The sequence below is a fragment of the Apiotrichum porosum genome (genome assembly GCF_003942205.1).
Source record: "Apiotrichum porosum strain DSM 27194 chromosome Unknown scaffold_2, whole genome shotgun sequence".
NCBI classification, from domain to species: domain Eukaryota; kingdom Fungi; phylum Basidiomycota; class Tremellomycetes; order Trichosporonales; family Trichosporonaceae; genus Apiotrichum; species Apiotrichum porosum.
The window spans coordinates 909,538-936,110 of record NW_021167109.1 but is presented as its reverse complement, the minus strand read 5'-3'; the positions used below and the strand labels follow the sequence as shown (position 1 = coordinate 936,110).

Below are 26,573 nucleotides of genomic sequence, written 5' to 3'. Positions count from 1 at the left end.
CGCTGGCAGCCCTTGTCGTCAGGCCTCCAAAGGGCGAGAGCCTTGTGATTCCAGGCTACCAGGCAATCTCGCAGCCAACAGGCAGATGGTCGCTTGCAGAGATTCCTTTCCGCGGAAGACCATTTCCCAGCTCCTTGGTCTCAGGAGGAACGAGTAGACGTGTAAACTCTGCGCGTGATGCCGCGCCAGGTGGGAGAAGGAAGAGATAGTCTGTGACAAGGTTAGCTGTTTGCAAGTGGTGCGTGACGTACCAAGGGTAAGCTTGAACAGAGGAGTATAACAGGTGTACGCCGGCTCACCAGCACCCGCACCGGTGACGCCTTTCTGGAACCCTCCGCGTGACCCATAGGTCTCGTCTCCGTACTTGGACGAGTCGTAGGCGCTCCTAGCTGGCTCGGTGAGTAGCTCGCGGCCCAGCTCCAACAGCTGGTCGAGGGTGAGAATACCGTCCGCAGGGACCGGGTCGCGAGTGTTGGCGATCGACCTCTCATCCTTGTCTGGAAGCTCGTCCTCGTCGTCCTTGTCCTTGGCCTCTGGAGTAGCGGTCCCGCTTGCGGCCTCGGAAGGCGGTTCCGAAGATGCGACGCCAACCTTTTCCACGCTGGTGTGCCTCAACCGGGAGGCGTTGAATGACTCGACAAGGGAAGGGTGCAAGGGGGTGCTTGGTGCCGCGAGGAGCTGGTACGTCGTCTCAGCAGGCTGAGTGTTAAGGTCTGATGGTTAGTATATTCCAGAGCAGCATGTGGCTAGAAGCAGCGACTTGGGCTCTAAGCTTACCTCCAGCAAAGACGACTGGCCACGACTCGCAACCTTCCTCTTTTTGAAGCCGGCGGATAGCACGGAGGAGCACGATGATCTGGCGCGTGCGCTCGTATTCAAACTTGGGATGCCAGAACCTAATGTTAGTGAGGGACTCGTGTTCAAACTCACAAGTGCGTGGTGACGACTACAATACCGTTGCCTTTGTCCTCATTCTCCTCGAGCGCGACAATGAGTGCCATGTTGCGCGTCTGGCGAGAGACCCCGCGACGCGCGACGCCAGTCGCAGCGTTGGGACTCAGCTCCTCGTCGTCCAGAGACACGGCCCTCTGCGAGCGAATATAGAACCGCGAAGCACGGTACAGTACCACCAGACCGTGCAACTTTCCAACACCGCGAGCGGACACAGGCCGGTGGTCCGGCACGGAGCCCAGAACGTCGTCAAGCCTATCGCATTCCTGCTGTTAGAGCAGTGACAGACAAGTGAAAACTCACCTGCAGGCAAATCACGTCCGACTGTGCGTGCGTCTCCATCTCTGCCTGGAGTAGAGCCTTGCGGTCGCCCCAGCGGAGACAGTCGGAGCCGGGAAACAGGTCACGGCCTGTGGGTGTAAGCTCAATAACAATGAGCACTATTGCCACTCACGAACAAGGGTCTGGGCAAGCATCTGTACGTCAGTCCTTATCCAGTGGCACTGCAACTCACGTTCCAGGTAACAATTTGCGCAGTGCGCTTGCCTTCCGAGCTAGGACCAAGGTTCATCCACTCGCGCTTGATGATGCGGCGCTTCTCCAGCTCTTCAGCGCTTGGAACACTATTTGCGGCTCCGGAAGCAGCCTTGCGAGCAAGCTTGGCGGCCTTGCGTTCAGCCTGCTTGGCGAGCTGGGCGGCGGTGAGGTGAGGAGGAGGGGGCATGGTTGTGAGTGAAAGGTTGAATGAGTGGAATCAGTTGCGGTCAAAGTGGTTGTTTTGAAGCGCCGAAGATGCGGGATTCCGGACCCGGTGGAGGTGGTCCACCGGAGGGAGCCGAGTCCGAGTCGATCATCCGCCCACGGACTCGAGAGATACCCACATCAGTCAGCGCTCCAGTCGACTTGCCGTGTATACATAATGCTTGCAGGACAACACTTGCTGCATTCACTTCTTCTCAACAGTGCCGCCCACTTCTGAGTGGTGCGGAGTTTCTTACAACTTTAAAAGGTTTCGGTTTACAATATTTGGTACCCTCCAGGTCCTCGAGGACCTAGGCGCTCGGATCGTCGGCCACCTTCTCGCGGACGGTGTACAGGTCACCGTCCCGACTACAGCGCCACCAAGCACCATCAAGAAGAATCATGTCGACCTCGGGACTGAAAACTATGGCCGTCTTGAACGGCCCGACCGTGTACGTCGAACTCCTGCAGGAGGGTCGTCAGTGGCTGGCCCCGCAAAAGTGGAGTGAACGAACACCAGGCGGTGACTGTGGTCACGTCGCCGCTGGAGCGGAGACTTGATCTTTATCCGCAACTCACTTCTCATACCAGAACGGCGTTGCCTCGCCCGACGACTGGTGAGACCTGCGGCATACCACAATAAAGTGAGGTCGGACACAGGGTGCAGGCTTGTCGTCTGGGTGGCTGGGCCTAAAGGTAAACTTCCACTCGCCACTGTCGTTGACACCCAGGTACCGAACTGGCTGGTGAGAGTACGGCTTGTAAACGCGGCCAGTGGCACTTTCGGTAGGCTGCACCTCCTCTGGCGTTGGCTTGGCCTCGGGATTGGGTTGCTCTTGTGCTGGGATGGGATCTGGCTTGGCCCCCTGGACGACCCCTGGTGCGGCAGCAACTGGCTCCGGCATCGGCGATGGCGACTCCTTCGGTTCGTTAAATTCGTTCCAGAACGGGGCTGGCGTGGGCATTTCGGCCTCGTCCCTCGGCACCCAGGCTGGCCCATCCGTCTTGTGGACAGTAGACGGGTCGATGGACGCGTGGAGTGCAGCCGCAGCCGCCCGCTGCCTCTTACGGGACTCAGAGCGGCTCAGGGTGTTGCCACGAAGCCACGGGATCTCTTGGGGAGGCGCATCGGGCTTGAGCGGCCTGAGCGGCTCGATGGACGGAGCAAACTGGACGGGCTGGACGGGCAGGTCGATCTCCTCCTGCGTAACAGCTTCACCCGACTCGTACTGAGGCAACGATGCGAGGACATCATCCTTGATGGGGTCCTCGGGTGGGTCGGTAGCCTGCTTGGCCTCCTTCTTAAACATGTCCACGACAGCATCACGCCTCGGATACATCCTGTGGTCCACGAAAACCGAAGGGAAGGACACGGGGTTGGGTAAGGGCCCAGTGCGCGGCGTCTTGAGGTTGGCGGCAAACTCGGCCACATCCGGGTTTGCCTTCGGATCCGTGCTCGAGGTTGAATCTTTGTCTGCTGAGACCTTGGCCTGGGGCACCTTGGGAACATCAGGCGTCGGTTGAGAAGCCTGGCTAGGTTGATAAGCCTGAAGAGGCTCGGTCTCGAGAGAAGCCGCAACGCTCGCGGCTGCAATATCGGCGTACAGCTGTTCGACTGCACTCGGTCCAGGGTGGAGGTCTCCAAGGAGACCCTCGTTGGCGAGGTCATTGATGCTGGCATGACGGCTCTGGTCGCCACTGGAGCGGTTCCTGGAGCGGCTCTTTGCGCTTCGCGGGAGGGCGGTCTCGGCCTTGGTATCGGCGACGGGACGAACAAAGTGACCACTGACAACGCGCAGGTCCGCCTGCATCTGCTCTAGGTGGCTCGCCTGACCGTTAGACGACACCCCACGTACGTACAACTCACAATAGCCTTGATTTCGGCATCCACCCCGACCTTGTCGGACTGTCCGTTAATACCATCGCCCACGACTTTGACCCCACCTTATTGGCACGGATCAGCTCCTGGAGGCTACCGATGGACGACTTGCGCGCCGCTGCCTCGGCCAACAACGAATCTTCAATACTGGCCAGACGGCTCACGAGGCCTGGAACAGCAGCAATCTGTTCAACAATGCGCGCCTGTGTCGAGTTTGTCTCGCGGAGAAGGTTCTCCAGGCGGGACAGGTCCGCATGTACACCTTCCGCCGCCTTGGTGCCGGCCTCGACCGCGTTGGTACGGCGCATCTGCATCAAGGCGGTGTCACGCATTTGGTGCTCGCGCAGAGCTGACGCGGGACCTGTGAGGCCCGCGTACATGCTGCGCGAAGGCGCGGCCATGTTGGGACCGGTCTTGAACGCAAACGTCGCGGTGGCAAAGCCAACTGCGATAAGGGCGGCCATACCTGCTCCAGAGAGAAAGGCAGCCGAGTATGGGTGCGACGCCCAGACTGAGGTGAGTGGACCGCCGTTGGCGATATCGAGGGCCTTGGGAATCGTCCTTGTCTTGGCCACCATGGGGTCCTTCGCCACCGGCTTCTCTGGGGCGGGAGGAGCAGTGGCCGCTGCAGGCACCTTGGGAGGCACAGCTACACATGTCAGTGGAAGCACTGCACTGGCAACTAACTGGACTCGGGCATAGGAACGGTCTGGGTGGGCGGCGATGCGATGGGAGTGATGGCCGCTGACGCGAGGTTTATGAGCGCCTCCCCAGCGTCATTGAGTGGGGCCCAGAATGCCCAGTCGTTGGAAGCGGGGGATTCGGATGTGGGATTGGTGACCTTGTCGCGCTCTGTCATGGCAGGACAGTGACCATGGAGCAATCTGGGGAGCGAGAGAGTGGTATGGGATTGAGAAATGATGTGACGAGACGAAGGGAGTTGTTCTCACAGGTCCGGATCACCGGACTAGGACAGAGGTGGAGGCGGCAATCGAATTGGTGTGGCAACGCGTCACCCAGTACCCACCGTCTCCACGGCGCGGGGCGCCAGTGTCGCCCAACACTGACAATCTAACCAACAATCCTCCATCACACACTAAACTCCCATGTATAAATTCCCTCAGTCGGGCGGGGGTCAATAGAATGGCCCCACAAAAGTGGAGTGAGAGTGAACACTGGGGTACTCTTACTGGGGGGGTGGCGATGGTCACGTCGCCGCTGGGGCGGCGACTCGGGCTCGGCAACCACAGGTAAACTCATTAACTGCATTCAAAATATAAACGAACAACAGACCCAATGTTGCACCAGGAACAAAGTCCGGTCCCGCAGGCGCGCAGGTTTTTAGTAGAGGGGGTCTGAAGAAGAAGTAAAAGGAGAGGAGGAAAAAGGGCGAAAAGTCGGAAAAAAGCGGAAAGATGGACGTTCGCACTAGGCGAGTCCGGGGTCTTGAGGCTACTAGCGGCACAGAGGCCATATTGCTAGAGCACGTTCGAGACGCGGCCTCAATTAAGAGTCACGCCTCACCTTGAAGACAACCCATCACGGATGTCGATTCAACTTGGACGTCAATGCCGACGCTCCGGCAGACGATGACGAAGGTGCCAACGCAACAACTTCGAGGGAGGGGGAGGTATAATCCACGAGCGAAAGCGCTTAGATGTAGGTCTCGACGTCGGCCAGCGAGACGAGGCCGCGGCCAACGAGACCAAGGAGGAGGCCACGCATCTCTGCGATCTTGCCCTGGAGGTCGTCGACCTGTCCCTCGAGGGACTCGACCTTGGCCTTGCGCTCGTCACGCGACTTCTTGGCAGCCCACTTAGCCTTGTCACGGTTCTCCGAGATCATCTTGCCGAAGACCTCGGCGCCAGCACGGTGAGCCTCGTCGACGCACTCCATGAGGGTCGACCAGTTGGGGAAAGACAGAATCTGCTCGGTGGTCATGCCAGTGATGGCCTGAGCCTCGCCATTCTTCATGTACTTCTCCGGGACGACGGCCTTGGGGCGCGCGGTCGAGGGCTTGCCAGTGGCAGTGAGACGGACGGGGGCCTCGTCGTCGTCCTCAACCTCCGGGGTGGGGGACATGGCACGCTTCTCGTCGATGATTGGGGCACCAGTGGCCGCAGCAGCAGCCAGCTGAGAAAGGCTAAGGCCGTTCTTGGACTGACGACGGTAAGGGCGCTTGGCGACGGGAGTCGACGATGCCGGGCGGCCGCGAGAGCGCTTGGCAGACGACATGTCGTCGGACGAGTCAGAAGCCTTGCGCTTCATGGCCATCGAGGAGAGGGCAGGCGAAGAAGCGGCGGAAGACTCCTCCTTGACAGGGCCTGTGAGGGGCCAGCCAAGCGAGGCGTACACCTCGGAGAGGCCAGAGGGTGCCAGTGTGGCGGGAGCAGGGGTAGGAGCAGTACCAGTGAGCTGCTCAAGGAGGTTGCCTAGCTGCAGCTGGGACACGGCGTCGCTACCGAGCGAGGCAAGGTTGCCAAAGTTGCCCAGAGTCGAGCCAAAGGTGCTGAGCATGGTGGGGTCGGCAGCCATGGACGAGTCGGGGACAACGGGGGTGGAGGCGGTGAACGACGAGAGAAGGTCGCTAGGGTCGTGGGTGATACCGGCAGGGGCCGCGAAGTGGTCGAGCTCGTCAAACGAGAAGAACTCGGACACATCGAGACCCTTGCTCGACTCGGACTCGGTGGACTTGGGGGTGGCACCGTCAAAGTCGGAGGCTGGGGTGTTGGGCTGCGACGACTGCAGGGTAGCCGCGAGGCCACCCTTGTCAAGAGCCGTGGCAACTTCAACGGCAGCTCGGTCCGCGTCGCCAACCAGGAACTGGTCCCAGTCAAAGGCGGGGAGCGCGTTGGACGAAAAGATGTCGTCGACGATCATTTCGGATGGGTTGTTGGAGGTTTGGTTGTGGAGAAGGGTCGGCTGAACCGTCTCGTTCTTATTGAGCGTGGGGACGCTGTTCTTGGAGCTAGAGCTCGTTGTTGGAAGAGTGCCGCTGGGTAGCGGAAAGGGAGTCGGGAGTGAACTTAAAACTTGACTGTGGGGGCCCTTGGGCGACGAGTCGATGTTTATCGTGTTGTTGTTGAGATCGGACGGGCTTGTGCCAGACGCGGTGCGCAGGGGAGGGTGGAAGGGCTCACTGGGGATGTTGTGGAGCTCGAGTTGGTTTCTTGGGGGGAGGTGGTGAAGGACGCCATGGTGGGCAGATGAAAGAACCGGGGTGGGTTCAGAAGATGACTTGGGGGGGTTTAAAGTGGTTCGTGTGAATCGCCGAGGTGGACGATAAGCTTCCTGTTGAGGAAGGGAATTTAAGCGCTGGAGGGAGGTGAGTACTGTGCTTGACAAGGAGGCCATGGGATCCATGGGAGGCGGGGGTGGAAGGAAGGGACGACGTGGCAGTCTGTGCGGAGGCGGATACTCACGAGAACTGCATGTTGAATAGCAGAGGTGTAGGCAAGGTTAATGTTATCAGACACGAGGTGGGCGCGGTGTGTTCACTGCCAAAGGCAATAGGATGTAGTAGCTGCTGGTGGGGCGTGGAGGAGGAGCAGCTAGAGGCTGTTGTTGATGATGGGAAAGTGGACTGATGGAAGAGATGTATGGGGAAAAGCGCACAAAGGGGGAGGGGGAGACACGTTATGAAGGAAAACGCACTGTACCGGGGGGGGGGGGGGAACGGTCCGGACCACGGGCACACACGCTCTCGGTTGGCATTTTGGTGCCCTGGATGACACGGAACCAAATGGCCGTTTTGCAAATACTTTACCGCTCTGTAACGCCGAGTGGCACCAGTGGCACCATCCATGCTGCCTTGTACAATGCAAACCTGTGCATGCATACAGTCTCCTACAGCTCTGAAAGTGGGCAGCGTCACGGTCAAGATGTACATCTGCGGACATGTCCAGTTTGACTGCAATTGCATGCATTCCCCGGTCTCTAGAGATCGATGATGGCGACAGCAGTGTTGTTGCGCCCACGTCCACCGCCGCGTCCACTGTACGCCACTGTCCGACTCGATTCGAGTCAAATTAGTCATCGGGCAGCCCAAGCGTCGGGTCCGAAGCGCCCACCACGCGGCAGGAAAGCAACAGCCTACACACATAGATGCATAGAGAGATCCACACACACACACACACACACACCTGTATTCTTGCGCGTTTCTAATCACGTTCCCATTTTCTAATAGCCATCCTGCGGTTCCTAATTTCGATTTAGTATTAAGAGGCCCTACCCTGACTGTATATACACGTTAAACTGGCAACTGTTATCAACGTACACAAACAACAAACAACGTCACTTTACGTAACGTGGGGGCTCCACTCTCAATGTCCATATCCTGTTCATGTTGCGTGGTCGCAAGGAACGCACGTTGGCAAACGTGCCAAAACACGGCAAACACGTTCACCCCCCAACCACCCATTCACTCTACTGGAATATTTATGGCATGGCCCAGGATACCCGCGACAGTTGTTTACCACAATATGTGCGATCTACGGCCGCTGGCAGCTGGATGGATCATGTACGAACGTGCAGGACCCTCCTGACCATGCCCCTTTGTTGACATGTCGCTTCTTTTCCGGCCCGCTAGCCTCGGGGGTGACAGACAGGTAGCAGAACCCAATGGCAAGTACCCGATATGTGCAGCACACAAGCACTGGCTTCTTGGCGGCGCAGGGCAGGAGGCGTAAACTGATGTCACGGCCCCACACACATGTGAAGATTCGACTGATGTCGGCGTTGGGGACGGACCAAGTGGCACCGACACATATGACTACCTCCCGATCGCGGTCCTCTCGGTCCTCTTTCGTCTCATCTCATCTCCTCTTCTCTTCATTCAACAGTCACTCACCCCCGCTGGTCTCTCCAGACAGTCACTGTTACACATTGCGGTGCATTTGGACCATCGCCTCCTCAACACACAAGCCAACGCTTCCTCAAGAGGAACAGCCCCGAACGTGATACCCAACCGCGACGCCAATCATTACCGCTTTTGTTGCCCAAAGAGTCATCACCCCTTTAGGCGCGTCGGCCATCTCTCGCCACCCACTCCCCATCGTAACCTTACCCAACCAGCAGGGGCTTGAACTGCACCACAATGTCGCTCCTCACTCCTCCGCTTACGCCCAAGACGTTCCCGGCCATCAAGTCGGCCATGGACAGTGGCCGCCACCAACACGTGCATTCTGCCACTAGGACCCGGTCACAGTCCCGCCGCACCACCTTGCCCAGTCCGCTTGCCACCCCAGAGGACTTTGGTGTTCTTCCGCCCCATCTCGAGGCCATCCCCGAGCTCGATCTCCCCGAACCATCCATCTCGTTTGAGCAGACTGAAGCAACCCTCACCGGCAATGAGATGCCATGGAGGCCCAACATGACTGCAGAGGAGCGGGACGCGCGTGAAGACTGGATCTCATCTTCACGTGGGCGCAAAGGGCTGAGGATCGTCATTGTGACTGGTGAGTGGACACAGCAGTGTGCTCGTGAGCTGACGCCTTGCAGAGAACTTCCTACCCAAGGTTGACGGTGTTACGCGCACACTGGCGCGTCTCCTCGAACACCTTGAGCGTGAAGGTCATAGCTGCATGCTTCTCGGCCCAGGCACTGGCATGGTAAGCCAACTGTTTATTTAGCACCATTATTAACGTCCCATTTAGAGCCATTACGCGTCCCACCCACTGGTCGGCACTGCTGGTGTCCCACTCGTCGTCTACCCAGGCCTTAAGGTAAACTTCTTGGTACATACGGTGGCACAAGCTTACACCTGTAGCTCAACTTTCTCCGACCCAAATTCCTCCGCACCATCCAAGATTTCCAGCCAGATGTCGTCCACTTTGTCGACCCCATTTGGCTCGGTGCCCAGACCCTCATGGCCATGGAGCTCGGCTGGGCAGGCGAGGACTGGGTGGGCGAGGGCGGACCAGCCATTGGCACCGGCATCAGCGGCGCCGTTGTCGCAAGCTACCACACGTGTGTTCCGTCGCCCGATTCTGTAACTGACAAGCAGCAACCTGGCAACCTACGCTACACTCTTTGGCATGTCGTGGCTTGAACCGATCATGTGGCGTCTGCAGCAGTGGCTCTATTCCAAGTAGGTTACATTACACCATTGTCCCATCACATGCTGACCGCCAGGACCCTCCTCACGCTCTGCCCCTCCCCGTCCACCCGCTCCATGCTCGAGTCCCAGTCCTTCTCCAACGTGAGGCTGTGGCCGCGTGGAGTGGACCTGTCGCAGTTCGGCCCCTCGAAGCGGTGTAACAAGATGCGCGAGCTGTGGGGTATCGGCGAGGCTCCTGGCCGAGTGAGCGTCGACCTCACAAACTCAAAGGTCGTTGGCGTGCACCACTCGGGTCGCAAGACAAGCTTGCCGCTCACACCGCCCGCGAGCCCCATTGTCGTGCCGGCTGGTGATGTAGGCCAGACTCAGCCATTCACCGCCGAGCCCATGGCCATCAACTCGGCCCCTTCCCGCGTTTGTCTGCTCTATGTCGGCCGCGTGTCGTGGGAGAAGAACCTCGTTCTTCTCCTGCACGCCTACGGCCGCCTGTCGGCATACCTGCCCACTGGCTCGCCGCTGCCAAAACTCGTCTTTGTGGGCGACGGTCCCGCAAAGACCGAGCTGGAGACCATCTGCTCTGACCGCGGATACGACGCGACGTTCATGGGTCACCGCCAAGGCGAGGAGCTGGCAGCATGTTATGCCTCGGCGGACATCTTCGCGTTTCCCAGCTTTACGGAGACGTTTGGGCAGGTGGTCCTCGAGGCGCTCGCCTCGGGCTTGCCCGTCATTGGCCTGGATGCCGAGGGGACCCGCGACCTCGTGCAGCACGCGTCCACAGGTCTCCTCCTGCCCCTCCCGCCCGTTGCGGCCGCCAACACAAAGGTCAACCCCTCACGCACATGGCCCACCATCTGCCGAGACGTGTCACACCCGCTCTTCAGCGTCTGCGTGGACGGCTACGCACAGCTGCTTGCGCGGGCAACGACCAACCACACCGAGCGCGCTGCCATGGGCCACAAGGCGTGCACCGACGGCATCCAGGGTTTCACGTGGTGGGACGCCATGGAGCGCTGCGTGGACGGGTATCGCGAGAGCATCCGCGTCTCGAGGCAGGCGAGGCAGGTGCGCATCACCATCCCCCCAGCGACGCTCACGCCCGAGCCCACACCGACGCCTACACAGAACTCTTCGCCCAAGATCTCGCGCGTCAACCGTGCACTGTCGTCTCGGCTAGCCCACCGCGGCTGGCCACGGGACAAGGAGCGCGAGAACGACCTCGGCGGCAGTGACAATGACGCGCCGCCCACCACGCCGTCGCCGCGCCTCCGTCTCCGCCTCCTCGGCAAGTCGGACACGGCAGAGACCCTGTGGCATATCAAGAACCTCGCCAAGGCGTTCCTCGCCGCCATGCTCTTCTGGTGGATTTGGACGCGCCACCTCGCATCACAGGGTCGCGAGATGGGCTGGGACGAGATCACGTTCCGCCCCGCCGCCGCCGTCGGCGCTTTTTAAGTTGTTTCTTGTCCTGCTGGGGTTGTTTTTTTTGTGTGTGTCTGTGTTGTCCTCCCCCTCCTCCTCCTCCTCCTTTCGCCCATACCCATGCTGGCCGTAGAGTCCTGGAATATTTATCTCTGAAATTTATGACGACGTAACGAGCGCGTGGCATCTGCTTGCTGCTTAATGAAATGCAATATTTTGGGTTTATTATTTTCACCGGTTGCTTGTAGCTCATTCTTTACGGTTTCTCTTTTTTTAATACCGACACATGGTTTAGGGACACATCAGAGCCTCCAAATTGGGTTGCTTAAAAATCTGTTCCCTAGAGACGGGCCGGTAAAAGAACCTTTACACAAAGGACGATGCAGCTGTTTCCTCGTACAACACGTTTACTCCTGTGCGTCCGTCTGAACTCATATGCACTCTCAAACTACACGTTCCCGCACACAGAGATTAAACACATGTACATCGCTCAGTGCATTCCGGACATGTACATCATCCCCGACATGGGCGGGGGGTAGTGCTTGCGGGGTGGCGCCTGCGGTGCCGGCGTCGTGTTGCCCGAGGCTGCGCGACTGCCAAACGCACTAGGCGGGGCGGTGCCCGCGGCGTTGCCGTTCCCTGTAGCCGTACCGAAGCTGCTGCTGCTGCTGCTGATCTTCTTCTCACTATCAGTAAGAGTTTCAAAGTCACGCAATGCCTCGCGGAGGCGCGCATACCCCGCGCCCGCCACGCCGGACATTGCGCTCAGGCGCTTACTGGCTCGCAGCTGGAGCATGGACGAGGCCGGGGTGGCGGTGCCCGAGACGGGTGTGTCGTCTACGCCGTCGTCGAGGGCGAGTGAGCGCGAGAACTGGGACCAGTCGGAGCGTTGCTGGAGGTACGGCCTGAGCAAGCGGGCGTCGATGCGGCCCAAGTGCGATTCGGTCATGTAGCTCCTCAAGATCTGGGGCTGGACGACAAACGAGTTGCCCAGCTGGCGGAGCATTTCGAAGCGGTCGTTGAGGGCCGGAATACCAAACTCTTTGATGGCCTCTTGGTACGCCGCAATATCGGTGGTGAGCATGAGACCACCTGTGGGGTTGACTGGGAACTTTTTGTAGTGGTCGAGGAGGAGCGAGTGGAACGCAACACCAATTTCGGTGAGGAAATGCTCGCTGTTTTTGCCGCTCATGTTCTCGCCCACAGTGTCCTGCACCGAGCCGAGGAATTCCACACACAGCTCGCATGGTTCCGTGTTGGTGCGCGTAAACGACATGACGTCGTCCTTTGGCTTGTAGTCGTTGCGCTTTTGCTTTGCGAGCAAGAAGCTGAGCCACACCACAAGCGTGTCAATTGCCTTTTGGATGACAGAGTTGATCTTGCCCTCCATGCGCACGACGTTGTGCTGGTTGAACGTGGTCACCTCGCGACGCATCGCCGCGTTGGACGAGGTGAGGGGGACAAGTGCAGTGTTGGCGTACCGCTGCCACAAGTGGCACACGAGGTCGGCTGGGCGCAAAACCTGGAGGATGGTCAAGTCGGGCTCGGTCCTGGCGTCCGACTGGTCAAGCCGTGCGAGCGCAGAATCGAGGGCAGTCTCAATAAACGAGCGACCGACGGCCTCGGCGAGGACGTTGGACAGCGCGGAGATGTTCTTGGCCACATCCGCACTGGGGCTAAGCTCGACCACACGGCCCACGGCCTCGGCGTGCCATCGGAGCATGCGCTCGGCCATGGGGATTGTCACAAGACCATCGGCAGGGAACATCTTTTCTTCGACCGGGCCGTCGGTCGTGCGGTTCTGGCTGTCGGAGCGGGAGAGGGACTGCGGCGACTGGATGCTGAGGCGTGCCGTCGACCGTGCCGGTGCTGTGGGCCGGCTTCCTGGCCCACTGGAGAAGGCCGAGGTGGCCGCAGTGTTGACCGAGGTGGTAAACAGGTTGGCATACTTGCGCGCGGCGGCAGCTGCGGCGTGTGCGGTGGAGGTGGGAGCCACAGCGTTTGGCGCCGAGGTCGACATCGAGTTGACTACGCGGTCGAGGAGCGAGTTTGGCTTTGCCTTGAGCACTGTCTCGTGGTAGCGTGTGAAGCGACTCAAAAGGCCACCATACAGTTCGGCAAGGTTCTTGCTCTCGCTGTCGAGGTAGCGCGAGCCTTCGAGCCAGGGGACGTACATCTCCTCGAGACTCTGGTCCAGGAGAGTGGACAACGGCCCGCCCGAGTTTACATCCAGCTTGCTGGACGAGCCAACGCCAGGTCCACCGAGCGTAACGTCGTACGTCTTGAGGTCCTCGACAAGGGTGGTGCACATGGTGTGCGAGAGGTGGAGGATGCGCAATGACGCCAGCGTCGAGAGGGCGGCGGCGCGCGAGACGAGCATTTCGATGTGTTGCTGAACGACCTGGGCGAACACGCGCTGCAGGAACACTTGCATGACAGCGATGGGGTTGGGGAAGACGGCGCGGACAATCTGTGCCTCTTGGCTTGCCGTCTCGCGAATCTCCTTGAAGAGGGCCTCGAGACCTGGCTCGGATGTTGGTGGCGGGACGTCCGGGTCGCCAATGTTCTTCCAGAAATCGTCTGCACCCTTTGTCCCGGCCTCTTCGAGGAGCTTGTCCTTTGAGATAAAAAAGTCGTGCTGGTTGACGTAGATCTGGATAATCGAGCTTCCACCGTTGAAGTCTTGCAACACCTGGGCGCAATGCGCCATCATCCTTGGCTCGCCCCGCTTGTACGCCTTGTCAAAGATGGAACGCACATCGAGCTCAAACATGTCGCAGTACTTTTGGACCTCGTCGCGCACACGGTCGGCTTTTTCCTGCTGGCCTCGGCGGTAGAGAACGTTGCGATGGAGCTGGGTATGTGTGCCTCCTCCCTCTTTGGCATCGATCGCCTCGGCGTCCGCGAGAACCAGAGCAGCGCTGTCGGCCATGTCCTTTGCCACGCTCATCAGGCGGCGGAGGACGACAGCGATACGCGCTCGTCCATCGCGACTTGTCCTTGTCGCGTAAAGCGCGTCAAGTGGGGACGGCTCCTCGCCAGTCGTGCTGGTCTGGTGCACGAGCGAGAGGTAATATGACACAATCAACGATGTCGCTTGTGCGGTACTGCGCTTCTGATGCAGGCTCTCGAGTTGCTCGCCGATACGCGCCGCTGTGCGTCCCACTTCGCTAATCTTGCTCTCGAGGTTTGAGAACGAGCTACCAACGGCCTGGCGTCGTCAGTTCAATGCCCAGAACACAGCAACCAGCGAACTCACTTCAAAACCACCGTCCAGTTCGCGCAACCGCTTGCCATACTCGCGGTTTGCGAGACGCACATCTCCCTCCATCGTCTTGGTCTGTTCCGCGACCTGCGCACGGAGAGCAAGAAGCGCGTCAAGCGCGGGCGAAAAGGTCTGCATAAACGGCGCCGGGTTGAAGGCTGCCGAGTCAGTTGATGGCCAAGATGCAAGCAACTCACGACCTGCCTCCGCCTTGCTCTGGGTAATGAGCTTTTCGCTCAGTGTCCCCACAAAGTCTTCTGTCGAGTAGTCCTCCTTTTACGGTCAGCCCGACTTGCCCACACTGTTTGCCACCTACCTCAAACGTCGACAACTGCAACGCCTTTGCGATGGCCGGATCGCGTCTCAGTGCCGCCTGCTGCTGCTCATCACTGGCGGGGACCGCGCCTCCGCGTCCTGCTCGCTTGGCGGGACGCCGTGGTGGGGTGGACCCCGAGGCCGTCGGGGAGCTAGACATGGGGGGGGGGGGGGGGGGGGGTAGGTGAATGGTGGTGTTGGCAAGGGTGGCCGCTGTGTACAACATGTGTTCCAACGTGAAGGTGCGTCAACGTCGTCATGCGCGGCCACGTGACTTTCACGTGCGACGCGTCGAAGGTGCAAAGGTGTAACCTGCGTTCCTGGTGTGTTGGGTTCTATGCTTGTCCTGCTGCAAGCAACCTCGACGTATACCCCCCAGCGGTAGCTTGTTGGCACATACCGCTGCACGAACAACGGTTATCCCACCCTTGTACACTCATGTCTCGCTAAATGGCAACGGAATCTGGGCAGGAGTGTTCACAAACTCTTAGACGCGGCGGGAAACCAACTCGTCGCGCAAATGCGCACGACACCGACCACTTCCACTTGCTTACGGTTAGACTCCAGACCCAGATAAATGAGGCCCATTTATTTATGTATGGGCCTCCAAGACGTCCCGTCCTGTATCCGTTTAGCGATCTAGCGATTAGCGATCGGCTGACGGACTCTGGTACGCTGGTGGGTCGCTTCGTGACAGCTCGCCAAGGAAGCCTGGGTCCAACCCCACCATGTGTCCCGCCCTGCTGTGAGCTGTGTCCGGGCCCTGCGACGTGCCCAAACATGTGCCAAGCAACTGCACAACTGATCAACTGATCAACTGAACTGTACTGTACAGCTGTGCCAGCAACAGGAGACATTCATATCGCGCACCATTATAGGTATCCACGGGTATTGCAGGCTACAGCACCGCCCATATGGGGTCGTTCTCGGCGCGTCCTTTGCCTTTTTTTGCCACGGGCGTGCAGCTGTACGCTGTGCCCTGTGCGCCAGTTCAGTTTCCCTTTGGCCCTGTTATCTGGGCCACATCTGGACGCCCAGAGGTGCTGTGTACGCGTCCACTGGCCACTTGTGTAGGAGGGAGGACCGAGAGGAGCCCGGGAGGGAGCCGAGATTGCAAGCGCGTCATTCGCAGCAGCACGCAGTCAGACTTGGCTGCGACCATCGGCAGCGCCTGGCACCTGGCTTCTGGCACCTGGTGGCGCCTCACTCTGTGGGTACTGCGACGGGCACCTAGAAGGACGCTGCGGCACGGATCCATCCATGACGCACACCCGTCGCAGACTCGCGGACTAGTGCCAGTGGCACCCGCCGTTGTAACACGGTGGGACGCTGGCCACTGGCCACTTCCTGATCGCTGAACGGACAAATGCATGCCCCTCGCCCCGCTGGCCGCTGTATGTAGCTGTCGGCCTGCTTGCCGCTTGCCGCTGGCTATTCTCGCCCCCACGCACGTACACGTTGTCGCGTTCAGCCCAGCCGTCTGGCACCTATGTACCCCTCCTCTCCCCCCCTCTCGGGATCACCGGCGCAGTCCCGCCAAGCCAGCCCCAGGCCCACCGGACCGACTGCGAGCGCGTCCGTGGATCCGTGGCTGCGACAAAAGCGCAAAAGAACAAGGGCACAATGAAACGAAACAGCTGGGAATGGGAATTTGGTACGAGGAACTGCAGCACGGGGTTCCATGGGACAAGCGCCACTGCCATGGCCGCTCCATGCTGGCCACCCAGCATGGTTGGTCGTGTTCTGTCTCCATGTTCTGTGGTTCTATGGATCTGTGGTTATGTCACCTGCGTATTGCATGCGCCTGGACATGCTGCGCTGCCTTTTGAGCTTTTGCCTTGCGCGCCACGTCGCGCCGAGGCCCAGGTCGTCCAGGTTTTCCAGGGTTTGCCCAGCCAAGGACCCAAGCGGTGTCGCCGGCCAGCCGCGCGGGTCATTGTGGCGTCCTGTGCCACCCCTTTTCGCAACAACCCTTGTCCTCGTCCCTGCTGCGCGCACGCTGGGCACGGTGAGGCGCGCGCGTTATCCGGATCCACTGGAGGCATTGCGCACTGGCGCACTGGGTCTATTGACCTATTGATCTATGTATTGGGTAATGTAGGCGCAATGACGATGATGCGAGACAAGTGATGCAAGTGACGACGGGCAGGACATTTGGACATTGGCTTGTTGCGTTCGGGCCGTTCGCGTTCGGTGGGTATGAAATGCATTGCGCTGCATAATGCAGCCGCCTGGTGGTATGGCGGCGGGTCGGCTCAGCCTGATGGGTAGCGTATATCAAAAACTCTATGAACGGGAATGCTGAAGTATGGGGTGAGTGAGAGAGAGAAAGAAGAAGAAGGGGGGGAGGGAAATAGATAGGTAGAGGTGTGAGGAAGAGGGGGGAGGGGAGGGGAGTGGGGTCGGTCTGCTCAGAGCGACCGCCAAAGGTCCGTCGTTACGATCCGTTATGCAGGCGTGACAAAAAAGTGTCCAACGCGGGGACGATTTGATGCTGGCGTTTTTCTACGAGCTTGAGGGGTTGGGAGGTTGCTTGGGTTGCAAGTGGGCAGGCAGCATGCTTTAACAAGTGGGGTTGGTCATCTTGTTGGTGGGGAAAGTGTACCCTGCACCCTCCCAAGTCGTCAGGTTGGGGTTGGCGTACACTTCCGCATAGGTCGAGATGTAGTCGGCAGTCGGGCGGTCGCTTGGGTCACAGCCAATGGAGCCGTCACCACCATCGAGCTGGTAGACACGGATGTAGTCGACACGCATGTAGTTGGGGAAGGGCATGTGGTTGAAGTCGACGTTTTCAAAGTTGTTGGACATGCCCAGGTTGAAAATGAGGGCCATGGGCTCTTGCGAGATGAGACGCTGGCTGAGACCAACGGCGGCGTTGGCAGCGACAGCCTTTGCGTTCATACGCCACGAGGCCGTGCCCATGCTGACCCACTCAATGTAGCCGTCGGTCGGGTCGTCAAAGTTGGACACAAACTCGAAACCAAAGGTACCAAACTCTGCCGATGTGCCATAGTAGATGGAGCTGTCGACATAGGTGAGACCCGAGACGGCCTGCTGGTAGACACCACCGAGGTAAGTGTTGTAGTATGTGAGGTCGGAGTCGTAGATTTTGACACAGTCGGAGCAGTTGTTGAACTGGTAGTAGTCGTCAAAGGGGGCGACCTGAGCCGACTGCGAGACCTGACCCTTCTTGTTGGTGAGGTCAATCTGGGCCTCGATCAAATCGATTTCGACAGCAGAGCGACCAACACCAGAGGGACCCGGGTGGGTGGACGAGTCACAGTTGCACGCCGACAGGCGCTGGCCGGGAAGGTACGACAGAGTGCCTCCGTAACTGTCCGAGCCAGTGTCGAGGGCGGCGGCGGGGCCCGAGCCGTTGGTGTACGTCTGGTTGGGAAGAATACCGACGTCACACGACGAGTACGAGTAGGGCCACAGACCCTCGGTGGAAGCACCGTAACCGGGACGGCCGAGGTTACCCATCGTCCAGATACCGGGCCAGAAGCCACCAATGTAGTTGTTGCCCGGGAGCGAAACCGAGACTTCAAAGTAGGCGTTCTTGTTGAAGCACAGCTGGTTCCACGACTGGAGCATACCAGACTTGAACATGAGGTCGTTGGTGGGCTCCTGCGAAAGAGTGATGAGGAGGTGACCGTCCTTTGTGGTCACAGCCGAGGGGTCATACCACTCGAAATCGTTGGTGGGCCAGTAGTGAATGTCGACAGCGGTGAAGAACGGGTCGTCACCGTCGTAAAACGTGCGGCCTTCGCGCTCAAACTCGTCCGAGAACACGAGGGTCCACTTGTTGCCGTCGGTACCAGTGCGGGTGAGGGCGGATGAAGGGGTGTCGGCGTCGATGAGGGTGGGGAAGTTTGTGATCTCGGGGTACTGGCCCGATGCATTGATACCTCCGAGGTTGTAACCCGACGTGCTGGAACCGCTGGACGCATTCGAGTCTGCGTAGTGCGAGATGATCGGGTAGCCGGCGAACAACACGACAAAGCCTGCCAGCAGAACAAAGAGGGTGAAACCGTTGGCCCAACCTCTCCACGAGTTCAGGGTGAAAGGAGATGAAAGGTCCTTGCGGTCGGCCGCAGTGAAGGTGTGGAGCTGGTCATCGAGGTCGTCGTCGTCGACACCGGCCATGACACCGCCCGCGGCAGCACCGCCAGCCATACCAGCGGCGCCACCGCGGAGCGGCATCTGCTCGCTGTTGGCGATACGCGACATGGTCGACGACTGCGGAGACGCAGTGGCCGAGGGGCCGTAACGAGGGCCCGAGGCGGTGGCGGCGGAGGGACCCATGTTTGCTGATGGGCCGTAGTTGCTAGAGTCGTAACCAGGAGCAGAGCTGCCGCGTTCGTATGAACCAGATGCAAGAGACGTCTCGGACAGGCGGCTCTGGCTCACGCCAGGGGTCTGAGCGGACGCGAGGAGGGGAGCCGACTGGGGCGACTGGCCAAACTGCGAGAGGCGCAGAGGCATATATGTGAGAGGGGGCGAGGAAAGAGAGAGTGAAGGCGACGCGGTGGACGAAGATGAGGCAATGCAGTGGTGGTGTGTGTGTGTGTACGTGTGTTAAGTGATGACGGCGGTGATGATATCGATGATGTTTTGCGCGCGGAGTGGACAAGAGGGAATTGTGAAATGGGCGAGAGGGGGGACGGAGGGAGGGGGGGGGGACAATTGTGTGAGCACAGAAGACTTAGGGAAATGCGGAGCGATCGTGGGTGGGTCTAGAGTCTATAGTTCTGGGTAGCTCTGCAGCTCTGCAGCGCTCTGGCAGGATGTGCGCAGGCAGGCTGTGTGGTGTGGGTTGGGTTGGCCGCACCGCCCGCGCATACCGCATGCTCGACTGCGCGAAACCTAGCCCTTTTGCGGCTCTGCCTGGAACCGGGCTCTGGGTTTTCCACTCGACTGCGCACACACACGCCAAAAGGTGACCGCAGGCTCTTATATGATTGTCTCGTCTCTCCACCAGCTCGCTTTGTCACTCACCAGGTTGGGAGGGATGAATCCGGCACTCTTCCGTGAACCTTGGTTGCGGTGCTTGAACATTGCTATTTAACACTCAAAGGGGGGGAACCCTGCGTACCGACAACAAAACGACACGGGGTCGAAGAGTGTCGCGGTGGGTGGGGGTGTTGGGTTTGGACTAGCGCTGAGGGAAGCGGGGTAACAGGAGAGGCTTGTTACTTTCTCGCGCAGTCGAGACCTGGGAGAGCAGCAGCGGCGGGGGCAGCAATGGGTGTGGCTCAACTACTGCTGGTGTGGGGGTGTGGGTGGCCAGCGATGACGGTGGCCGGGATGATGATGGCTTTGCCTAGAAGGTGCCAAGGTGTGTATCCGAGATCCGCGAGTGAGAAGTGTGGGCGTGTGCGGGTGGACGACAGGGGAGGGGGAGGGGAATGGCAAGTCTTGGAAGGGGGGAGGAGGAGCGGAGCAAGCAAAGGGCCAAAGTGTGCCGTGAATGGAGCGGGAAGCGGGCGGAGGGAGGGAGGGAGGGAGGGAGGGAGGGGGGTTGGGGTTGGGGGGTGGTGCGAGTTGCAAGGCTATGTGCCAGATCGGGGCCGAGTACGAGGAGGGGGGGGGGGGCAAGGTAATAGGAGGGATGATGGGATGATGGAGTGAGTGTAGTAGATGGTGGTGGTGGTGGTGGTGGTGGTTGTTGATGTGATGGCAGAGTACGATGACTGCTACGGCGGTACGGCGGCGTGGACGTGGGTGCATGGGATACGGTGCGCGCAATGCGTGCGCGCCAGGTGGCCAGGTGCCAGGTGGCCAGGTGCTCGACACGCAGAGAGACAGCCAAGGGACAAAAAGCTCTGGGCAGTGCTCTGGGCAGGGACTCGCTCTGCTCTCTCTCTGCTCTCGCTCTCGCCGGCCGCTGGGTGGCGTGCGCTAGGTAAAATGGCAGTCTCTCTTGGCCAGTGTATACCATGCACACAGGCACAACACGCACACATCGTCTTCTTGTCTTTCTCTTCTCGTCTATCTGTGTGTGTGTGTGTGTGTGCTCGCTGCCATGCACATGTTCTTGGGCTTCTCCTTGGCCCCATGGGATCCACCACTGTCGGCACAAAAAAAAACCCCCCCTGTGGTCGTGTGGAGTGAGAGTCGTCCTCGCCGTCTCTCTTTTTTGGCCCCCCCCCCCCTCTTTGTCCCTGATATGTGGGCGGACACCCACCGGCGCACCAGCTCTGCCTGGCAGCCTCGTCGTGAAGTCGGCGTCGTTGTCATCGTCATGCCACTCGGTTTTGCGCGCGCTGCATCCACCAGATCCGGACAGGACACCACATGGAGATCGGGTGCCTTCACTTTAAGTTTTTTTGGGTTGGCCAACGATGACGCGCTGGACAGACAGTGGTGGCAGTTGGTGCGCGCGGGGATTGCTTGGCTTGCACAGACCGCGCGTTTCAGCCTAACTCTGGGGGGCGGGGGTGGATCCGGGTATATGTAGGCGGCACAAATAAAGTCATAGGTACACAAGGGAAGGGGGCTAAAGGCTAAAGGTCCCCCGGTCCACGTGGTGGGCGCCTTGGGCGCGCGGGCGTACGGGCGTCCGGCCTCCCCTCCGCGGAGGGCACCCGTTTCACCACTTTACAGGTGATTACATAATATTTGGTGGACATTAGGTTTAATACATTACTCTTTTATTACCCGCCCAACCTCTCCATTATATGGGGGAACGACAGTTATCAGCCCAGTCTAAGGTATTATTAGAGACATTGGGTCAGGGACCTGCAGGGTATTAGTTGATTAGGTGGGCATAGTGGCCGGGCATTATAGTTGTTCTTGTTTGTATTATATCCGGAGAAACACACTACACCGGAAGGGGACGCTGCAGAAACGGGGGTGTGTGGGTTTTCGCAAGGGTGCCCGCGGTTAGATATTTTTAGTGTGCAGCTGTGCTGCGCCAGGGAAGACGGCGCCAGGTGGCCAGGTGGCAGGTTGGGTGGTCTATTATCGCACCTCTTGGATAATCCTGTTGCACTGCCTCACTCGGGGGCTGCTGCATCCGTGTGGTGGTCACCCGTTCTGCCCACCACCGTGTGCTGCTGCTCCTGCTGCTGCTATTCCTGGTTCCTTTACCTTGTCCCCCCTGAGGGAAAAAAAGAAATGGACGTCGCGTCAACACGTGCAAAACGCGTCGTCGCGTTGTCATCGACCATGTCGCCAAGCACACGGTGCAGTGATCCAGAGATCCAGAGATCAGAAATCCAGTGACAGAACACACCAGTTGCGCAGGTCTCCACACACATGACACACTGCAGTCCGTGGCATGGGCCTTTTTATTTTATTTTATGAATGCAAAGCATCCATGTTCTGGGGCCAGATCCATTTCATGCCGCCGCGCTACTTGTCAATGTCCACGTCTCTTTCTCTCCGATCATAATAACCATATCCCACCGACCAACGAACCCGACGGGCACTCCCGTGTATGACGCTGGGGGCAAAGCCTTGTCCTTACTGTCTCTCCGGTCCCGCGACCGCGCATTCCGTCGCTGCCTCATCTTTCATCACGGGTACCCGCAGCTCACGCTGAACGGGTAAACGGCTCTGGCAAAGGGGGGCACAGCAGTCAACCACCACGCCTCCTCGGCGTATGGCGTCGCGTCTGCCTTCGCGTCTGCCTTCGCGGCTTCCTTTCCTTCTGGTTGTTGGCGTCCACACGCGTATGTACCGCCGTGTGCGCATGCACGCATGTGCGTGCCACCACGACGACGCGTGTCGAACCTGGAACCTGGCCAGACGCCCAGACGCGTACGGTACATACTGTATAGGATCTCTAGATCCTGGGAATCTGCCACCACACAGGCCACACACAAAACGCGGGGGCTGTACTGTACGCACTACAACACGCGACACGCGTGGGTCACTCTCTGAGATCTGATTCTACTGCTCATATACCTCCCACTTGATTCTTCCCGCTTTCATGGCTGGTTCACAAGCGTGCGCACAAACCTCCTCATGAGCTCATGCAGCACCGCTGCACCGGCGCCGCCGTCTGGCCGCGTCTGGCACGTCTGGCGTACGCATACGCGGCATCTCATCAGACGGGCCGCGGCGTGGCGCCTCGGGGGCTCGGATTCCTGCATACCCCTTTCGACCTGCCTGCAAAAGCCTGCGTCAGGCAAGATGGCGTCCAGCACGCCAGCGGTGGGCCGGGCCCCAGCCTAGATGTAGATGCACCCCCACCTATCCGTCGGCTTGCACCCAGCGGCCAGCGGCCCCGTGCGGCCAACGCGCTGGCAGACGGCCAATGCGTGTGCTGCGTGCTGCCGGGTTGGACAAGGGCTGTGGCGGTAGTGGCGGCCGGAGAGCCAGGGGGAGGGTCTACCGGGGTGGCGTTTTGTCAGTGTCGTGTGTTGTTTCATGGGCCTTGCTCGCTGTATGACTCTGCACGCTCGCCGCGAGACCCATTGTCGTCGCGGACTACTGGCCACTGCCCCCCCCTGACGCAATGCTCCTGTGCTTGCCTCTGGCCAGCGGCAGTTGTGTTCCATCAGTTCTGATTCTGTTGTTGACCATCTCTTCTTCTCATCTCTCTCATCCACAACCTCGACCCCTCCCCCTTGTGCTTGTCTCTCTCCCCCCTCTTCCCTCTCCTCTCTCTCACCCAACCCGCCCCCTACGTTCATTACAACAAACAGACACTCTTTTGACAAACGACTTTCATTACGACCACCCCCTGCTCCCCTCTCCCCCCCTTTTGCCTACCCGCCCCCTCTCCCGTCTTCTGTCTCACAACACCGGCACTCTCATCACCTGCAACCCCACCCGTACCGCCTTGCTCGCCATCAGCTAGACCATCCTCATCTAACAACAACCCGCCACTCACGATCACACGCCCCGTGCACGAACGAACACCCTAGACCCCCGCCCCTATCCGCGAGCCACCCGTCCACACACGCACACACAATGGCCGCCCGTATCCCTCAGATGTACTCGACCCCACGCGCCCACCCCCAACAGGCTCCCCCGTACGCTCAGCAGGGGAACCCCTTCTCGTCGTCGACCGACAGCCTCGGTGGCCCCGTCCAGGCTCACGCAAACCACGACTCTGCCAACTTGTCCTCTATCGGCGGTCTGTTGCTTTCTGGCTCGTCATTCCAGGACGAGAAGGCTGCGGGCCGCGCGCGCACCGGATCCTTCTCAGACCCTGAGCGTCAGCAACAGCACTACGTCGAGGTGAACCGCGCCGAACTGCATGCGCGCGTAAAGTCCCTCGAGGCTGCGGTTGGCGAGCACGAGCACACCGACGACGAGTCGGACTATGGCGGCGTGCCCCCCCACGCCGCCACTGCGCCGCTCACCCCGCGCAACAGGCAACAGCAGTTCCCCAACCCCCAGCAGTTCTCCAGCCCCCAGCAGTTCCCCAGCCCACACGCCCAGCAGTTCCCCAACCCCCAGCCTGTCCACCACCACGGACATCTCCAGCAGCAGCAGCAGCAGCAGCAGCGTGCCGCGCCCGTCATTGTCGACTTTCCCAACCCCAACATGGGCATGGGCGGACAGGGCGGCTTCCCCCCGACCCCCGATACACCCAGCCGCCAGTCGCCTGGTCCGTTCGCCGGCAGGGGCCACGAGAACCGGCCCTCGATCAAGATCCAGCTGCCTGTCATGTCCAACGCCGCGCCCGTGTCGCCCATGCTCGCCGCGCCTCCGCGTGCGCACTTTGCCATGGGCGCGTCGGACATGACCCCGCCGTCGTCGCCGTCCGTCCGCGCGTTCGACGCCATCAAGGAAAAGAAGGCCACGTTCCGCGAAGACGATACCGAGGTGTTTTCGCCCTTTTCGCCTCACGCGCGCCAGGCTGGGCCTCGAGCCCCGCGCGGCAACCGCGTGTCCACTGTTGATTTCTGGAAGCGCCTGTCGACCATGAACAAGATGGACAACCGCCAGGACTCGGACTTTATCAAGAAGAAGAAGAGGAGTATCTGGGTCAACCCGTACTTTGTCTTCCCCCTGATCTTTACATTGGTCGGCACGGCCGTCATCATTGTCGTCGTAGTGATCAAGGTGCACAACACCACGTCGGCAGGTAACGCCGTCGAGTAGACAGGGGCTGCAACCTGCGACATAGACTCTTCTTCCTTTTTTGCCTCCCTTCTCTTCCATTTTTGGCTGTCCTGCCGTCTCCCTGGTCCTCTCGGGTCACCACACACATACACACACATCTCTCAACATCACGATATACCACACCATACAGTTTTCAGTTTCCCCACCTCTCTTCCCTCTTTCGCGCCGCGCGCCTCTCACCCATGTTGTTTCTCGCCTAGCCGTACAATGGCCTCCCCTCCGCCACACTCAACCAACGCCTGCCTTGTCCGGTACAAATTGCCCGCTTCTCTTTCTCCCTCAACTTTGTTTCTCTCTCATCAGAATCTACCAATCTACCATCGCATAGGGATACCAGGATGCATAACCTTTGCCGCAACCGTAGTCGCCCGCAGCCAGTTTGGCAGTCTGGCAGTCTGCCAGCCGCCGCACTGCAATCTCGCACTATACATATCGCGATCGCAGCCATTGTCACTAACCCCTTTGCCACCCAGTCTCACATTGTCACTAGCCCACACGCCGCCACGCGCCCGTTAGCGAGCAAAGCAACAACACCTGCACACCCGCTATCGCAGCAACGGGAAAACCCGGCACCGGCAACCGCCGCAGCGAGAGCGTAGTGCACGCCCACGCCTGCGTCCTCGTTCTGGAGCCCGCCAGCGGCCAGCGGCCAACCTTTCCACCCCTTTGGCCTTTGACCTACATGGCGCATTGCGCATGCCGGAATGTAGACCCAGCAAACCTACAATTGCTTGCGCGTGGCTGCGGCTGTGTAGCAATTAGGCATGATCCCAGGAGTCTATGCTCTAGCGCTCTCGCTCGCTAGGTGCGTGTTTGAGGACCGATTGGGGGGGGGGGGGGGGGGCTTCCGGTGCTGACCGCTGGCTGGCCCGACCACGAACACGGTTTCGGTGGCGGCGCAGGCGCCACACACCTGCCTGCCCCCCTTTCCCTACTTGACCTTTCCTTCCGCCTGATTTCTTTTTTTTTTCCCTTTTGCCTTTTGCAGACCGCTTACTGGCACCTGGCACCTGGGTGCACAACCACACCACAGTTCAGGTGGCCGTTTCGGCCTGGATCAGTGGACGCCCGAACAAAGGGACACTAGTACGCTCGGTCAACTACGGCCGGCGGCGGACGGTGTTGGCTCATGTGGTGCGCATCGGTGCGGGCTAGACACGAGCCCTCGAGCCAGGAGGCCAGGACGTGGGACCGGACGCGAACGCCACAGATGCCGCACCCGTTGGTACTGGATCAAGGATCAAGGATAAACGTCGGAGAGAGAGAGGGAGAGGTGGCAGGCATGGATTGCGGCCAGGCGAAGACGGTGACGGTGACAGTGACAGTGACAGTGACGGGTTCGCCGCAGGGCGCGTGCCGGGCCAACAGCAACAGTAGTGGCCCGTCGCCGGCGGCGACGACGCCGACGCACGCACGCACGCCGAATGCGATGCAGGCTGCGTAGGTCGCAGGTCACAGGTCGCACACAGGTCACAGGTCGCAGGTGGCGTATTGCACATCAAGAGGTGGGTGCCATGTGATGGTGGCGGGACGGCTGGAGACACATCAGTCCCTGCTGAGCGATACGGGGTGCGGTTCGGTAGCCCCGTCGACGCTTGCGATACACACCGTGGCGCGGACAGGGATCTACACTGCCGCAGCAGTATCACAATGTTGACAGTAACTAGTGTGTGTAAATGCGACTGGCCAGATCGCCTGATGTGTTCTGGAATGACGCACACGACGTCACTGGACCACTGGCCAGCACACAAGACCACGCCCGATCACCCGCCTGCACGAAGCATCTCTGGATCTCTAAATCCCTGGCATCATCCGATATATATATATATTGGGTGACGTCTGCCAAGCGCACTGTCAGT

At 59.7% G+C, this 26,573-nt stretch overlaps 7 protein-coding genes across 7 annotated transcripts; 2 read left to right on the top strand and 5 right to left on the bottom strand.

Moving 5' to 3' along the window:
* Positions 1–55: 55 nt before the first annotated feature.
* Positions 56–1,675, bottom strand: EHS24_004372 (uncharacterized protein; the record flags this gene model as incomplete). Its single annotated transcript, XM_028619954.1, has 7 exons — positions 56–210; positions 252–699; positions 778–880; positions 931–1,217; positions 1,255–1,361; positions 1,406–1,427; positions 1,466–1,675. 7 exons carry the CDS (start codon positions 1,673–1,675, stop codon positions 56–58), a joined length of 1,332 nt encoding a protein of 443 aa, XP_028478926.1.
* Positions 1,676–2,003: 328 nt separating this feature from the next.
* On the bottom strand, positions 2,004–4,430 carry EHS24_004371 (uncharacterized protein; the record flags this gene model as incomplete). The annotated part of the gene is made up of 5 exons (XM_028619953.1): positions 2,004–2,157; positions 2,272–3,503; positions 3,560–3,589; positions 3,637–4,220; positions 4,259–4,430. The coding sequence occupies 5 exons, from the start codon at positions 4,428–4,430 to the stop codon at positions 2,004–2,006; spliced, it is 2,172 nt and encodes a 723-aa protein (XP_028478925.1).
* Positions 4,431–5,224: 794 nt separating this feature from the next.
* EHS24_004370 (uncharacterized protein) lies at positions 5,225–6,768 on the bottom strand (the record flags this gene model as incomplete). Its single annotated transcript, XM_028619952.1, has 2 exons — positions 5,225–6,710; positions 6,764–6,768. The coding sequence occupies 2 exons, from the start codon at positions 6,766–6,768 to the stop codon at positions 5,225–5,227; spliced, it is 1,491 nt and encodes a 496-aa protein (XP_028478924.1).
* A 1,898-nt stretch (positions 6,769–8,666) lies between these two features.
* On the top strand, positions 8,667–11,084 carry EHS24_004369 (uncharacterized protein; the record flags this gene model as incomplete). Its single annotated transcript, XM_028619951.1, has 6 exons — positions 8,667–9,027; positions 9,071–9,180; positions 9,226–9,294; positions 9,339–9,538; positions 9,576–9,659; positions 9,704–11,084. 6 exons carry the CDS (start codon positions 8,667–8,669, stop codon positions 11,082–11,084), a joined length of 2,205 nt encoding a protein of 734 aa, XP_028478923.1.
* Positions 11,085–11,541: 457 nt separating this feature from the next.
* On the bottom strand, positions 11,542–14,791 carry SEC10 (Exocyst complex component 5; the record flags this gene model as incomplete). The annotated part of the gene is made up of 4 exons (XM_028619950.1): positions 11,542–14,262; positions 14,311–14,474; positions 14,514–14,589; positions 14,633–14,791. 4 exons carry the CDS (start codon positions 14,789–14,791, stop codon positions 11,542–11,544), a joined length of 3,120 nt encoding a protein of 1,039 aa, XP_028478922.1.
* A 2,402-nt stretch (positions 14,792–17,193) lies between these two features.
* EHS24_004367 (uncharacterized protein) lies at positions 17,194–19,116 on the bottom strand (the record flags this gene model as incomplete). Its single annotated transcript, XM_028619949.1, has 1 exon — positions 17,194–19,116. The coding sequence occupies one exon, from the start codon at positions 19,114–19,116 to the stop codon at positions 17,194–17,196; it is 1,923 nt and encodes a 640-aa protein (XP_028478921.1).
* A 4,437-nt stretch (positions 19,117–23,553) lies between these two features.
* On the top strand, positions 23,554–24,693 carry EHS24_004366 (uncharacterized protein; the record flags this gene model as incomplete). The annotated part of the gene is made up of 1 exon (XM_028619948.1): positions 23,554–24,693. One exon carries the CDS (start codon positions 23,554–23,556, stop codon positions 24,691–24,693), a length of 1,140 nt encoding a protein of 379 aa, XP_028478920.1.
* Between the last annotated feature and the right edge of the window lie 1,880 nt (positions 24,694–26,573).